This window comes from Tachypleus tridentatus, chromosome 9 (genome assembly GCF_004210375.1).
Source record: "Tachypleus tridentatus isolate NWPU-2018 chromosome 9, ASM421037v1, whole genome shotgun sequence".
Lineage (NCBI taxonomy): Eukaryota > Metazoa > Arthropoda > Merostomata > Xiphosura > Limulidae > Tachypleus > Tachypleus tridentatus.
The window spans coordinates 45,848,017-45,865,785 of record NC_134833.1 but is presented as its reverse complement, the minus strand read 5'-3'; the positions used below and the strand labels follow the sequence as shown (position 1 = coordinate 45,865,785).

At 31.2% G+C, this 17,769-nt stretch overlaps 1 protein-coding gene across 1 annotated transcript in view; it reads left to right on the top strand.

Annotated features, from left to right (window-relative positions):
• LOC143227365 (dynein axonemal heavy chain 8-like) overlaps positions 1-17,769 on the top strand; it is a 73,721-nt gene that overhangs the window by 27,866 nt on the left and 28,086 nt on the right. The window contains exons 9-13 of the mRNA XM_076458819.1: positions 9,515-9,628; positions 9,888-9,995; positions 12,282-12,530; positions 16,298-16,495; positions 17,646-17,722. Coding sequence (XP_076314934.1) covers positions 9,515-9,628; positions 9,888-9,995; positions 12,282-12,530; positions 16,298-16,495; positions 17,646-17,722 — 746 coding nt within the window. The remainder of the gene's footprint in view (positions 1-9,514; positions 9,629-9,887; positions 9,996-12,281; positions 12,531-16,297; positions 16,496-17,645; positions 17,723-17,769) is intronic.

Below are 17,769 nucleotides of genomic sequence, written 5' to 3'. Positions count from 1 at the left end.
TTACATTATAATTCTCTCACAGCTGAAAATGTGAGCATATTTGGTGTGGCAGGGATTCAAACCTGCAACCCTCAGATTATGAGCCTAGTGCCTTAACCACCTGGCCATGCTGGGCCGTCAGATTTGGAAGGATTCACTATAAAGTATGATTCATATTAAGCACATATAGCAAATTTATAACTAACAGATATTTGAGAATATGATACATGATGCATAGAAACTTTACAGCTTTAAATATTTACAAAATTATTTCATCAGTTACATATTCGGGCATAAGAACTCTTTGATATCATTAAATTCTTCTTCAGAAATTCATAGGTATTTGAAGTTCTATAGCAAAATTAAGCAAGATATTAGCAAAATTTTCTTTAAATGCAGTTTGTATAAAGCTTGTGATACTAAAATAAAAACAATAAAAGATTCTCGTAGTTTGCTGTTTCATCTGAACTTACCACTGCTATTAATTAGCATATCCAAAAAAAGGTTAAGAGTTCAAGGTTTTGATGTTCAAAAGTAAATTTTATACTGTTATGTTTACTGTTCCAATACTCCAAAAATTGAGAAACATAATAAATGTATAAAGATGGTGAAAATGTCATTTACATAACTATGATAATATATCACTTTGTATCTTGTTGTAAACCTGCATTTACAGTCTAGCTATCTGCACTACACTAATGTATGAAAAAAGTAACTAAGTAAGTATAATAGACAACACAGATCCAAAACATGTTGACTGATATGTCCCACTGAAATAGAGGCAAGTTTATGTACTTACAACTGTGATGGAACAGTGTCTTGTCCTTTTCCTTGTTGCAGTTACTGATCTGTCATGTGGTGAGCTTGTCTTTGGTAGATGGCCAAGTGAATCTACCTACAGTTCCATTCTTGATCATCTGGTTGAAGTAGTTTCAACAAGAACTCTGGGTTCTTCTACAGAATGAGGTGAACTGTCAAATTTTTCTGTGGAATTATCTAAGTTGGCCATTCTGTCTCTCATGTGCTTCCAAAGATAAAAACTACAGATACTCATTGGTTTGATCACCTTATCATTCTGTATTCTGTAACTCACATATTTTATTATTGTCACTATAGCATATGGCCTTTTCCAGCACCTGCTTAACTTTGGAGGGTTTCTTTTTCTATTTACAGAGACAATTGCACAGCCAGGACATACTACATCAATAGAAATCATCTTATCAGCATTAAAATCATAGATTTTTTCATTTTTTTACAAGCAGATTTACATATTTTCAGGATAAACTAATTTGTGAATGACTTTGGTGTTTCATAATTGCTCTACATATTTTGTGTAAGACTACTAGGTGAATGTTTGCCAAAAGGGAGTATAGAGAATTCAGTGGCACTTAAGTTCTTATCCAAGTATGAACAACTTTGGAAAATCTTGATCTCACATTTTCTGATGTTTATCCACATATATAATTGATTAATTTAACAATGTGTGGTACTTTTATCTCTCCACCATACTCTCAAAAGATAAGGGCATTTGTTCTTGTCTTTTTAATTCCAGTTTGGTTTGGCTGATATATTTTCTATTCCCCATATCCTGTTTATGATGGAATTAGTGAGAAAGTTTACAATGAAATTGAGATTTCAGATGTTAACAAAGTCAACATCAACCCCCAGAGTCCACTGAACAGAAATGTAGGATGTGAATGGAGAGCCAGCAGTTTTATATACCAGCAGAACACCACCATCTTACTCTCAACTGAATGGAGTTGTACGTTTAGTTGTTTACATTAGATCACATTCAGGAAAATACCTACAAGGTCCACCACCCCAGTGGTTTTGAACTAGAAAGTGGCAAGGACTCCTATATTCAACTTAAAGAAGAAGGGGGTATTAAAACGTGGAATAGTTATGAGGAATGACAGTGCCGGAAACGATGGAAATGGGTGACCATGAAAACACTTATTTTGTAAACCTGACTACCAATAATTTATTCAGTCTAAGGAATTAGCAGTTTTAACCATGTAGATCCATGAGCTAGTACAGTCTGGAACAGAAATATTTATGAAACATATATATCATGAGGAAAAACACCTATGAGTGATCTTGTGCACTATTGGATATGGGAATGTGCTATTTCATGATAGTATCATGGTCATACAGTATGAATTTGTGATGTATTAAGTATACCTGAATAGGCAACACTCGCCACAGACCAGGATCCTGACAGTAAAACAATGAAGAAAGTATAGAAAAAGATAATTTACCCAGTCACAGTTTTAATATAATTTGTAGGATGATGACAGACTAGAAAAACAGTAAGGTGCTTGATCTAGTTTGAGGACACCTGGAGCAAATTTTGGAGAAAACGAAGACAAGGAAGAATAAGCTAATTGAAGCAAAAACAGAAACCAATTGATAAGTGTGGAATAAAAAAAGTCATAAACAGAGGAATTTTGCCAGTAAGTGAAGAGGTGGAACGAAAAACCACAGAAGGAAGCCATTTGGAAAGTGTAACAACAGAGAGCCCATATGGAACATAGAAACCCATCTGGATCAGACAGAATGAAGATAGATGATGGAAGGAAGTGAAATTGGTGAGAAAAAAGAATCACCTTCACAATCTATCTATTTCTTGTGATATAAACATTGATTCAGATGAAGGAGAACATATGTAGAATTTACAGAATGTAGGAAATGTCAACAGATGATATATCAGACCAACTGTGTCAACTGTCTAATAGAAATAAGATGTAGGTCTGAAGGGACAAGGGAAACAAAGGTAAGTAGGACAAAGGCTCCAGTGGATGTAAAGTAAGAGAATAAAGAACCAAGTTGACACTCCAATCCAGAAGGACCATTCAACAAGAAGGACTATGAATTCTGAAGCAGTATAAGAACATGGAGAGGGTTGGGTAGATGAACACAAGATGGCATCAGGACAAACAAAAGGCATGGGATAAAGCTGCTTGATATCCATCAGTGATGAATCCAAAGGCCCATGATCAAAAGCCAATTTGAAGAAATTGGTAATGAAAAGGAACAGTGGATTGAGAAAGGGCAAACCACATCACAACAACTAATGGTGGAAGACCCCATTTATGTTGATAAGCTATCACTGAAGAAGGACAATGAAAACAAGCTAAAAAAATGAAGTGACTAGTTGTGACAATCTAGAGAATCTCACCAAGGACCTAATAAAAGCCAGGCATGAAGGTGGAGTGTAGGAATGGCAAGATAAAATATTGGCAAATGAGGTTAATGTAGAAAGAGTAAAGTGAGAAGTAGCAGCAATGGAGGAGTAGTGGAGAGTTGAAGTAGTCAAGTAATGACCAATCAGAAGAACCTGTCACAGAGTGGTATAGATATAGAAATTACCTTTGGAAAAAGACAAATGGGGGATAAACATACAGGTATCAGTTGTCCAAACCTGGCTGAATGCATCAACAGCTAGGGCTTGTAGATGAGAAACAGAAGACCATAAAAATGTTAAATTGACATTGAGAAAGATGGCAAATGCGTTCATATGAAGCATACTACACTGTGAGCATAGCCACCAAAAATCAGGAGAAACAAGGGACCATTCCTTGGAATAAATTTTGTGTGGTCAAGAAAGATGATCTGCTATGACATGGAAAACACCCAGAACATTACATGTCAGGAGATGTATCCCAAGCATATGGTCCCAAAAAAGATCTAAAGGTCTACCAAATATATAACAAGAATGGGTGCCATCTTGATGGTGTATTTATGCTACCATAATACTTGGAATGGATCATGACAGTTTGATTTCTGACCAAAGGAAGAAAATAATTCAAAGCCCATTAGACTGCCAGAATCTCCAAGGTGTATTGATATAGTAAGACTGTTTGGTCACAGACCATAGTCCAAAAGTCTTCTTTTAATCAAGTCATTCTCCCAAACTTTGTAGGGGGAATCAGGGGAGAAATGCAAATTTGGGCAAAGAGGAAGTATTACTTCCAGTTATATGTGGGCCTTGTTCAACCACTGATGCAGACTGTAGAGAAAGGAAAGAAGAAGGGTTTGTTTGTTTTTGGAATTTTGTGCAAAGCTACACAAGGGCTATCTTTGCTAGATGTCCCTAATTTAGCAGTGTAAGACTAGAAGGAAAGCAGCTAATCATCACGACTCTCTGCTAACTTTTGGGCTGTTCTTTAACTAATGAATAGTGGGATTGACAGTCACACTATAATGTTCTCATGGCTGAAAGGACAAGGTCATAGGGATTTGAACCCATGACCCTCTGATTACAAGGTGAGTGCCCTATCCACCTGGCCATGCCATGCCTAGCAGGAAGGAAAAATGAAGAATCCAAAGGATCTTAAGCAAGATTTCTTTGATCATGCAGAGTTCACTGAAGATCCAACCCAAAGAAATAAGAGCTTCTATGTAAGTTCACATCCCAAAAGTGATAGAACCCAATGAACAGTAAAAGAGGGAGCAGCAAGGGTATAGAGAACCAAACACTCCATTGAATGAAGTTGAAGAGAAGATTGGGCCTGATAAAGGTGTGGGTTGAAAAAGACCCCCAAGTAAACAAGATATTGGGTAGAATACAGAAGAGTCTTTTCCAACTTGATTATCCAACTTGTTTGAGCAACTTCTGAAAGAAATTGGTGTGATACGAACCTCCATTTTCGAATGAGCTAACAAAAGCCATTATTCTGTGTACTTGTGTAAGCATAACACCTGAGCTTGTATAAGTCAGGCAAAAGTTTTGACTCCATACAAAAGACATAAGGAGGCAAAACAAGCTCAAATGGCAAGGTGCTAAACTGGTACACAACTAAGACAAACTGATTATAGCATCTGCACTGATGAGAAATAGGAAGGTGCAGATAGGCATTTGAGATGTTAATGGCAATGTTAATTTCAATATTCAACATAAAATGATAAAATATTAAAATGTTATTCAAATAAAAAAGTAAGCTTGCAAAGAAAACTCCAAAACTGAAAACAGTAGTAAAATTTATAAATATTTCCTTTATATGAAAACACATCTTGACTGTAGCAGTGCCAAATGAGAAGTAATAGTTTGGTAGAACCCAATATAGTGAGCCACTAACATCAAGAAGTTGTATTGCACTTGGTGGAGGGTTGTCGCATGACTATTTATGTATGAGACACTGTAGAACCATGAAGTAGTGGGAGTGCAAAGCTTGAGCCATGCAATAAAAAATGTTTTCATGCAAAGGGCAGTGCTGAACAAAATAGTTATATATATGAAAAGAAGTAATGTATCATGTATGAATTTTAGTGCAGTACATTTCTTGTACATTGACATATTTTACTTGGTGCTGGCCGATATTAATGCATAAACATTTACTTGATACCACAGAGAGACATTTTATTACACCTAACTTATGGCAGACTAGTGTATCATGTGACTTAAAAACCTACAATGCATGTCTTCGGTCTTGAAATCCAGATGAAGTAAAAGTTGATTCAACTTTTGTTGCAATTGGTAGCAGGTAATTTTCTTAACACTTTTTTCACACCAAACAAAAAATTCTATCCAATTGTTATTGTATTCCAGCCATGTAAAATTTGATAACTTTTGAAAGTTCTTTTTCTTATCCTCTGCATTTAAAGCAAGATCTTTATTATTTGCCTCTTTGACTTACAAAGCATTTGTGAAAGGTTAAATTATTTCACTACTTTTTTCTTTATGTAATTTGATTTAATATTTATACGTTTTTATTGAGTATTGAAAACTTTAGAATGAATTAATGGACAGATGTATAATAAAACAATGCAACTATAGCATGCAACACAATTTCAGGATCAATTGACCATGTGTACAAGGGTAGTCAAGATGCACATGTTGAAATCCTTTGTAGAGTTACATTTAAAATTTACTTAAACAGCTTTAATATCAATGTATAACAATAAACTAGGAAGCAAAACATAATTTATAATTCAAGTTTCAATATTCTATGAGTTTTAATTTATAATTTCAACAGAAAATATTTAAAACAATTTGTGCAGTGTTCAATCTAGTGTGTCATGTGCTATCTTTGCTCTGAATTATTCATTTTAATATGCTCCTTTCATCCCTACAGTGATCTTCTGAGTCTAAAAGAATGTATAGCTTTTCTTAAACATGGTGTAATTTCTTATAACATCCAATCATATTATTTTCTGAGATTTAAACCAGAAAGTCCAACCCATTTGCATGTTTTCTTATCACAAATATATTTCTCCAGGTGTCAATAATTCTCTCTAATGTTTGCTCCTGGATTATTTATAACCAATGTAAATAATATATTTTAAATTTATTGAATTATTTATGAGAGTAGAAGATTTGCTCTAGGCATTATCTGAAATATCCACACACCAAATTCTTTTTGACTGTAAATAAAAATACATAATGAATGGAAGAAATTGTATAAAAATAGAATTGAAAAGCAGTGACTGCCTGTTCTAACATGATGCTTATTTGGGACTTTTGTGCTCATTTTATTTACAATAATAAATATTTAATGTTAAAATCTTTAAACTGGTGTTATCTGAAGTGTTAGACAATAACACATTAAGTCCACTACTTTGAAACTTCCCATTCAAATGAGTTTTGCATGATGTTTTCCCTTGGGTACTCAGAAGGAGAGCATATCAGACCTTTCATATGACAACTCAAGCAACAGTTAAGGTGCACCACATACAAGCACTGATTTTGACCATAGTGAATAGTCATTAGATATACAGTGTTTACATGGCTGACATATTTAAGAAAAATGGATAACATGGTTGAAGTTTTTAAATAAATTAATGAAACAAAATGTTAAATTATTATAAGCTATTTTTTCTTTATTTGTGCGGTGAATATCACCAGTTAAGTCTAGGGTAAAGTTGTTTTTTTAACAATTTGTGCTTTAGCAATTAAAGAGAGGTTGCTTTCCTTCTCTCTCCAACAATTTATAGTTTCCAAAGCTCAGTATGTTTTAATTTTCAATTGTATTGTAAGGATTCAACTAGATATGAAATATTCATACAGGACTTGTGGTGCATTTAATACATCCAAAGTTATCTTTTCTACCCCTCCATTTCCATATTCATTTAATGTTTTAGGACATTCTACCTGAGCAATGAACTTGTATTTTATTGTCAGTATTAAATTACAATTTTTAAAGATTCCTATATCATCTTCCATTTAAAAAACAACAAAGGCTTGTAAGGTAATATTATCACACATAAAATAATCTGTGGTATGCAATATTTAATTCACCAAACATTTTTTTATATTCTTATAACCTAATACGGTATTTTCATCCATAGTGTCACTCAAAATCCTGGGTGAATTTCTTTCATTTTGCTATCTTATAATTTATTTTCAGTCTTGTTTCCTCCTTTGAAGTTCTTAAGAGTATAAGTATACATTCTTTAAACTACTAATACTTTTGTTTCTTTTTTAAGGTTGGTATACCAACTATAGATTTGAGATTTTTATAGGATAAAACTAGCAATGATAGCTTGGAGTAATTGTTTGGAATTTAAACTAAATCTGTGTGTAAGACTATCAATGATTGATTCTGGTTCATGGAACGTTTTTGCAATTCGTTTAATAGTGGTGCACCATAACAAAAATATATCCTGTCTTACAAAATGTGTTTTTTGCTTATTCCTCATCTTAGCAAATGTCTTCCCATTATGCTTGCTATATCTGTGATAAACATGTTACACTGTAATATAAGTTACTGTTATAAATAATCACCACCAGTGTTAATCTTAGTTCTGTTGCTTTTGTGAATCATTCATAATTGTCCTTTCTATTGTTTCTTCTAACTAGTGGAAGGTTTAGTCTTTTACAAGTATCTGAGCCAGCTCTGTATAACTGTCATTATTATAAAAAAAAGTTAATTTTTTTAAAACTTCTCTTTCTTTAATGTTCTGATCATTTATATTTATTAATATTTCTACTTTAATGCTTATCTACAAGTTTATTAACTTTTCTAATCCAGTATTTATCTTGTTTTGTAACTAAATTCTATTTACAAAAATGTTTCTTTAATATTTACATGTGGTGTATTAAATAATGTTCTTTAGTCCTACTATTATCACTGTTGAATGTGAAAAAAGATGATGCATCAACACTATCAATTCCCCTTACAATCTTAAACACCTCAATCAGATCTCACTAACTCTCTTTTTTTCAAGAGAAACCATTTTTAGAGATTCCAACATCTCCTTCTATAACAATCTCTCCATCCCTGGAACCATTGTAGTAACTCTTCTCTGAACCCTTTCCAACAATTCAATGTCATTCCTAAGACAAATAGCTCAAAACTGAACACAATATTCCAGAGGTGACCTAACCACTGACCTCTACAATAAAATTATAACTTCTTTAAATTTGTATTCAATATTTCTGTACATATAACCTGACATCCTATTTGTCCTACCACTAGCAACAACACAGTGCTTGGATGATTTTGAAGACTGATCAACTATTACACTAAGATCCCTTTCCTTTTCAACACTATTAAGGAAATTACCATTCAAATTATGATAATTCATATATATTATCTTTCGTGTATTAACTCATCTGTCAATTATTTGTTCAATTCATTAAATGATTTAAATTCTTTTATAAATCAGCAGCATCCTCTCTATACTTAGTAACACCCAAGACCTTAACATCGTCTACAAATTTAAATAATTTTTTGACTATCCCTTCATCTATGTCATTGTTGAAAATAAAAAATTACAGAGGCCCTAATACTGAGCCCTGATGTATTCAGCTTGTGACATTAATCCAGTTTAATTGAACTCCATTTGTAACAACCCTTGCTTTCTTCCATCCAGTCACTCTTTTATCAATTGCTAACTTATCCCTTACACCTATCAAGATAATATTTTACAAGCTTTTTATGTACCATTTTTTCAAATGCTTTCTAAATATCTAGATACACCAAATATACACCTTTGCCCTCATCTACAGAAGCAGTAAACTTTTCAAATAATATCAAAAGATTTGTAAGGCAAGATTTTCTCTTAGTGAAAATCATTTTGATTATTAAATAAAGTTCTTAACTTTGTAAATGACTTTACAAAGCATGTTTTAAAGACTTTCATTTTCTCCATACCTGACTATTGTTCATGAAAACTTTCCCATTTTTAACCCAAGCAAACTTAAAAATTTAATTTCTCTATCTTTATTATATTGTTTTAAGACTAGGCAGTAAGTTTGAGGGCTTATAACAAAAAAGAGGGTTTTGATATTTGTGATTGTGTAACTTTACATTTAACAATCAACAAACTATTTGGTAAACGTTGTTACATGTATATTGTTTCCTTTTTTGTTCTTCTAATTTTGATTCTTTTTACATGCCCTGTTAGAAACATACCTTAAATGTTTAACATTTGGTTTTTGCATTTAAAAACATTAATCAGAGACTTACAATTACATTTATTAAATCAAGTGAACTAAATATTATGCTAAAAATTCCAGAAAGAAAACAAAAGGTTGATCTAATTACATATGTTTTTATATTTTTTTGAAATGCTAATATATTTATTCTTTTAGGTTTGGAAAGAGTTAGATGCTCGTATTACTGATGCGTTTAATGAAGCAAGAGATAATGTTAAATTTCTCTACACCTTGGAAAGATTTTGTGAACCATTATACAAAGGACAACTGGTAATTTCATTTAGTTTCTTTTCAGTACATATTTCCATATTGCTTACAGTTTGAATAATTATGTTTGTAACTTTATGCAATTTCTACCCAAGTAGAGTATTAAGTTATTTAAATTGTGATTGTACAGAGCTGGCTTTTATTTTCTGCATTAGTGATGATTTAAATATAGACATACCATTGTATCATATTTTCAGATTCCATAAATTATTTGTCTTGTAAATAACAGTTTTTGAATGAATTAACAATTAATAAATTTCAGGAAACCATGCAAGCACCTGTTTCTTGTCTCATCAATGCCATTCGAATGATTCATGCGGTCTCTAGGTGTTACAACACCTCTGAGAGAATGACTTCCCTCTTTGTAAAGGTAATTTTTTTTACAACCTTACCTACATTTTTTTAGCTCTGTTTGAGGTTTTAAGGGGTTTTCTAAAAATTCTCTAGGAATATTACTTCTTTGCTTGTGTGTGGTTATGGTGAAATACTCTTAATTATAAGGGTGATCATCAGTAAGGCCATCTAAATGAAGTTGAAAAACAGATTGATTCCTTATAACCCATATTTTATTTCATTATCTGTGCTTTATATAAATTAAAGAGTTACAACACTTGTAACCTTAACAAACTTATGTCCTAGTGCACTGTCAGATTCCACATCAGATACATGAATAGGACTTCATCTAATCTTTAGTACCTGTAGCTTTTATAAAACATAGGCATTCATATTTCTTTCATGAAATTATCTGTTGAACAGTCAGTATGAAAGCAGTGTAAAATGGTAAAGGTGATAAACAAATTAAATTGAAAATTTCCAAGTGTATTTGTTCATATATTTTTTGAAAAATGAGAATGTGAACACTGGTGCTTTAGTTGCTACAAGTATACATTATTAGTTACTAATTCTTTAAATGTCATAATAGATAAAAAACTGGATTATTATTAATATTAAAAGCTAGTTGGTTGACAAAAATGTTTGATAATTTTTAATATAAATAAAATTAGCTTCAGTAACAGGTGTACAATAACAAGATGTAGTTCTTGAATTTCCTGTCTGTACCCACAACTTTTTGTACAGCTTGAATATCTATACAGAGACAAAACATTATGCTTTGTGTTGGTTTGCATTGTTTTGGTCATGATATCTTTAACTTACTAGGTATAACTCAACTGAATATTGTATTTTGGTTTTGAAATAGGTACGAGGTCAACTTATTATTTATCATTTCATATATTACAATTTTATTACTTTAGATTTTAATCCCCTCTGTTTTATTTTGTAGTATTTTCAGGTGCACTAATTTTCTATGGGTAGGAATACCATCCTCTCATATTAAAGGTGGAGAGAATGTATATTGAAGAGTTAATCTGAATTCTGATGTGAACGAGTTGAGGAAAACAAAAACTTTTTTTTAAATTAATATTATATTAAACACAAGACACAAGATGATTGCACTTTTCTCTAAGTATGGAGAGATCTTAAAGATGAGAAATTTTCTTAGAATCAGAACAGACAAGATAACCACTTGAACGAATTTGTTATACTAGTCATTTAGTCATCCCATTACTTATTGGGAAAGGGGGAGACAAACTTTTCAGGTATTGTTAAACCTTAACACAACTGATATTACTTGAAAACACATTAGCACTGATCTAGGAGGTGCACAGTGCCGTCATCTGTGGGAAAGTTCAGAAATACCAAAAGGGAAATTACCCTTGACATTAACTAATTCAAGAATGAGGTCATTGTATTCTAAAACTGATTATTTGTTATTATTTGTATTACACATTCACCAAACACCTCTTAGCAAAAATATATTTTTGAACAAGAAATGTTCACTTTCTAAGATGTGTGTCATGTATTACACGTGTGATTATCACAAATTACTTATTTCATATTCATTAGTAACCAGCAGTATATAAAATAACTATATTTAAAAACTTACTCTTTTTTTACTTTCAGAAAGTTTCATATGATTTTTTTTAAAACCCTTTCCACAAATCTTGACAAAATTACTTATGTTTGCACGTAGATTTTTGATCCCCATTATAAATATAGATGAAGAAGGAATTGTGATTCATCAGAGCACCCTAGGGATGGAAATTTAAGGCAAACTACCACAGACTAAAATTAGAATAAACATGTAGGAGATCCTTAAAAATAAATATTAAGATTTATACTTTCAAAGTTTTCATAACAGATCTCCCAATAAGTTATGAATCGGATTTTTGGGGTTCTCAAAATTCATTATAGAAATTATATTGGCCATAGAAGTACATAAAAAATTATATCAGAATGCTAAATACTGTTGTCTTTGTTAATTTTATCAAGATAAATCCATAAAAAATTGTAGTCTTACAAACTCTAAGCAGGACTGTACCAATCATTGATGGTGCCTTGTATCAGATTAGATACTGTGCTCTTTTTTGAAAAAAAAAAATCCAATCTATCATGGACTTCAAAGATACAAACTCCTACCCTCTCTGAGTTAGCACTCTGTATAGGTGTACAGCTTACACCACTTTTGATATGGCTCTGGTTCTAAGATGCATCTGAATCTGTTACTTTCTATGCCAAAGCTCTTAAGATAGTAGAAAAAATTGACCTAATTATTCAAACATGTATTCTCTATAAAACTGATTATTAATTTGCCTAGGTGACAAACCAGATGGTCACTTCATGCAAACAGTACATTACAAATGGTGGACTCTCATGTATATGGGATCAGTCTCCTAAAAAGGTTATAGAAAAACTTAAATGCTGCCAAAGACTGTACCATGATTATCAGGATAACTTTAAATATGTGAAGAAAAAAATCAGATCAACTCCAGGAGCGAAATCATTTGAATTCTCGGAAATGTATGTATTTGGAAAATATGAAGCATTTTGCAAGAGGCTTGACAAGGTAATAAAAATGTATTCAGTATGACTAACAAGTAGTAAACATTTATTCAGTATGGCTAACAAGTAATAAAAATTGAATAAACTATTTGCTAATAAACATAAATGCAAAGAAAAAAATGTTTATGAAATCATAAAGTTTTTTTTTAAATAACTATAATATTTTATACTTAATACTTTCCTCAGTATACAAGTTGTCTTTTTTATTGTATTTTAGTCATTGTGGGGAACTCTTAAACACACGTTAACATAAATTGATTAATAAAAATAAATTTTAATAGTCTGATATTAAATGATAGATAACTGCAAGGAAGTACATCATTCATAATAGTAATTATCTGAACCATTATTAGTTTTTTTCTATTTTTTAAATTCACAAAACTTTAAAGGGACAAAAAGAAGATTATTAGCCCATCAAGGATGTCTCTCCACATTTGAAGGCAGCTCAGTCCAAAAGCCATCCAACCTGTTTGAAAATCAGTACTGTCTACACTGCAAACAACTTGTATGCTGCCAAAATTTGAACTTATGATGCTCTCTCCTATTATTTTGACTGCTAAACACAAAAAAGTTTTTGGTTGATCTTTATTATCAGTACCCTTAATAATCTTAAACACCTTAATCAAATCCTTTCTGACTTCTCTCCAGAATATGAAATTTGCTTAAGATATTGAATAAGAAATAATACCAAATTTCTTACTGTCTGATTTGATGTAAAATGAAATAATGAAGTAGCATATAAAGTGTAATGCAAAATTCACAATCTGTATTAAAACATTAAACAAAGAAAGAGTGTACTTACATGCTTAAATAAGCATGAGAGATTGTCATTCTGACTGGATACTTTTAGTGGTTGATCTTTCTCTGATGCTGTTTTAGAACATACTGAATATAAGCAGCATTCTTTTATATATAAGAAATCTCACATTTACCCAGATAAATTAGGACTATCTACTTCACTGGTATTTTTATTGCAACATAAGTGGGGCCATAACCTTTAAATATCACTTGAAGGACACAACTATAAAAGTCCTTGTACAAGATGCAGTATTGTGTAGTTTTGTTTTTGTGAGAAACATTTATAATCTACTTTGGAAACAAGAAAAGTAGCTTAGAACAACATCAACGCAACATTTTCTCAACTACACATTACATAAAACTTTCATCTACAGAACAAGGAATCAAATCAGAATAAGTACTATAATACAACAAGAAGATAGGAAAATGTGGTACATTCATAAACCACAATATAAAAAAGCTAAAGAAAATAGTTGTGAGCTATTGATTAAAATTAGAGAAATAAAAAAATGATTAAAGAAAGATATGAACATATAAAGCACAGTTAAAATGACAATTGAAAAAATACATTTAAATAAATTAACAAGTTTAATTTTTTTATAAATTAAAAAAATTGTTTATTTTGTCTTTATTTCTTTTAATATTTTTAGAAATTGTTAGTTATTCTTGCGCTCTTTAGTTCATAATAATATAAATCATGTTTTATTTTTTGGCTTTTAATCAGTAGGTCATTACTATTTTTTAGTCTTGTTATGTTATTATTATTGGATTGTTTATATTTCATGCTTATGACTGGAGTTACTTTATTTTCTTTTGTATTGCATTCCTTTGAGAAAATCCATTAGTAGTTGATCAATAACTGATAGGCTTCTATGTGGGTTAGAAAAAGAATTCACTAATAAATCACCAGTAAAATTAAAAAGAAAAATAAATGTTTTTATGGTAATATATATTCATATATAACCACTCTCTGAACACATGTCTAGTGTTTAAGCTACCTCATTTCACAGAACAACATACCTATGTTACCATATTTTGTATCCTTTACATTTGTGTTATGTTTACTTTTATTAAATTTCTTTTTTTCTGAAAAAAGTAAACAGTAACAACCTCTCTCTCCTTTCTGAACAAGCATTTTGTTACACCCCAGATAAAAATAACACAATTCTTAAAATGGTAATAAACATAAGGAATTAGTTTTACTCAACAATTTAGTGAGAAGGATGGATTTAAGCTTGTAACAATATAAGATCCATTCTTTATTGAATTTGTTTACATGGGAATTTTGAGGACTCCCCCTATTTCTAGGCAAAATTGCTGTTTTGTTTTGATTGCTATTAAAACAGACCAGGCATACTTGCACATGTATGTTGATGTGAAAGGCAAAAAGCACATCTATCACTTCACTTGACCAGTTAAGCTATTCTTTACTGTCTAGCATCTAGAAGTTCCGAAGCAGTTTTGAATTCTATTTTGCTAAAGACTTTTTATTGAAAAATAACCCATTTTTCAAGCAAGATGTGTTGTTCTTTCAATTGTTTAACATGCTTGAAGAACTTGATAGTTTTAACCACATGCTCAAGGAGTTTGTTTTCCAAATGTATTGTAAGTTTATTTGAGTTCTTGCTATCATTAGCTAAAATTTGAGAACAAATGCTACACTGGTTGTACCTCATTACTAATGAATCTGTAAGTGTAACCAAATTGTAAATAATCCTCTAGTGCATCTCTTTATTCTGGTCAAAAGATGGGTATTTTTGCTTGGGTTTTTGAATGCTTCTAACAAAATAAAATTCTTAAATGTTGCATGTGTGATATGCAAGCAGCATAAATGACTATTTCGTGCTAAGTTAATGAAATATCTTCTTTAGTTAGTGTTAGAAGTAACAAATGTACAAAGATAAAACACTAACTATATTGGGGTTTCAGTTTCAATTAGGCAAGTTTAGAAAGACAATATTAATTAAATAGATTCTTTGATTACTAATCAGCATCAGCTGTCAACTCAGTTCCACTAGTAAAGCAAAACAGTCGGTGATTTGAAGGGAAACTATTTTGTTTCATCACTTATAAACTACAAATTATTGCAAGTAAATATAGAAGTTCATTGTTTTGGAATACCTAACAGCAACTAGTCAGAAAAAGTGTTAATTTACCTATGTATGGAATGAGAAGACATTTGTTACTTTGTATAAAACTGTTCAAACATTAAGCTATTTTTATAAATGCGAAATTAATTGTATACAGAAAACTAAGAAGAAAGAGAGTAAAATGCCCAACACTCCAGCTGTGTAACATTTTTTTCTATTAATTTTCAGTGTGGATTTAACCTTTACTTGTTCTTTAGCAGTCTGTGCTCTCATGCATCTTCCAACTTTAACACATTTCTATATGTGTCATTTTCCATGTTAATGGTTCTAATTATATTACTTAATGATAGTAATGTGGGTAGAGTAGATTTATACTTCTTTATTTTTAAATTTGTACTTTTAGATAAAATTTATGTGCTTCTTTACTCATATTTGTCATCCATTGTTTCTCTTCTGTACCTTCCATTGTGTGGTAAGCTCTCAGTTTTTGCAACATTAATCTAAGTCACAACTTGTAATTATGAGAAATAAATGAATTTAAATCCTACATTTTGCACTTTTTGAATTGAGACCAATGCTTTTATCAAACTGAGCATGATTTCAAATCCAAAACACTTTAATATAACTTACTTGAAATAGTTTTATTAAGAAATGGTAAATTTATAACTTCAAAATTGAAATTGTTTTATCTTCAATTTCAAAACTAAACCTATGATACTGATTTCCAACTGTAAATACTCTGCATTGTTTTTCGTGAAATATCTTCCAACAGTTGACTGTCAGGTTCCCAAATTTTTACTTTCAAATGTGTACCATTTCCTATCTGTGACATTATAAGAAGGTATTATATAAATTTATTTGCTTACATATATTTCTCTTACAGATCACTGAGTTGTTAAACATTATTGAAACATATTCTGTGTTGAGCAATTTCCACATTGAAGGCATTGAGTTTATTGTTGCCAAGTTTTTACACATATGCTCTGCCATAAAAAACAAACCCTATGATAATCTTGATCCAAGAAAACTAGATTTTGATAATGATTTTGAAGATTTTAAACAACAAATAGCTGATTTAAAGGTGGGTATGCTTATTATAAACCTTTATTTTAAAAACATTTGATAATAAATAACATTATTCTGTTAAAGAATGTTTCATACCTTATAACACGTCTATGTATTTAATAACTGGAAATGATGACTGTTTCAACTTTTCTATAACTGGTGTTCCAAAGTATTTTAGCTAAGATGTATTTATATAATTTGGACTCAACACTCCATCATGAACTTGGTAGATTGCTAGTTGCGTTTTCTAGTGCGTTTCTTGGACCAGAATAAAAGTGGCATGTCATTGCATAGAAGCTGGTGATGTGTATCCAGTGAAACAATCACCATACACACTTTGTTAGAGCAGGTGCTGAAGGATGGAGTAATACAATGTTAAGAGAAAGTAGAGAGTATCACCTTCATTAGAGGTGGTTATGAAGAAGGAGATGTTATATGGACTTCAGGAAGGTGAACACAGCTACACATATCAGTGCCCTTTCACTTACTGCAGATGATTGAATATTTGGGCGTGCTGAATTGTACCTATGTATGATACACATTTCAGATGCTGTGACAAAGAATTTCAGTAGCTGAAACATTTTAGTTGACTAACACATGCAAGTATGAAGTTTTTAAATGCTATTTGGTCTGTGTAATGTGTCAGATACTTACAAGAATCCAATACAGTTACAATAAGAATGCTACAATGGGAGATAAGTTTTATCTATTTAGATGACATTGTGATATTAGGCCACATAGTTCTAGCTGTTACTGAGAGCTTAAGCATGTTGTTTCAGCAGGTTAAGGAGTCAGGTGTGAAATTTAAGATAGTAAAGTGTGTACTCATGTGTGCTGGAGTGTAGTTTGTCTTTCACATTGTAGGTGCAGAAGGATACATTTTTATAAATGCATAGATGTTTTTCACTTTTTTCTTAATCTACATGCACTTTTATTTTTACCTTCATTTAAATTATTAATTGTATCAAGAAACATACTAATATTTTTTTATAATGCTTCATTTTGAATGTATATATTTAAGTAACATATGCAGTTTATTGATACGGTGATACATTTCTTTGTACCAATATAGTAATGCAAAGGCCAAGTTAAAAGCTATATTTCAAGAATGGTAGTTTATTGCTAATATTAGATCATTGATACTTTAAGCATTGTCTTTCATCCAGGATCAACTACAGCAGTTTTTGAATAGGAACTTTCAAGATATAACTTCCACAACTAAAGCTATCCAGCTGCTTCAAAGGTGTGAAAGTTGGCTTTCAAAAGTATTTTTAAATTTGTCCAAATTAA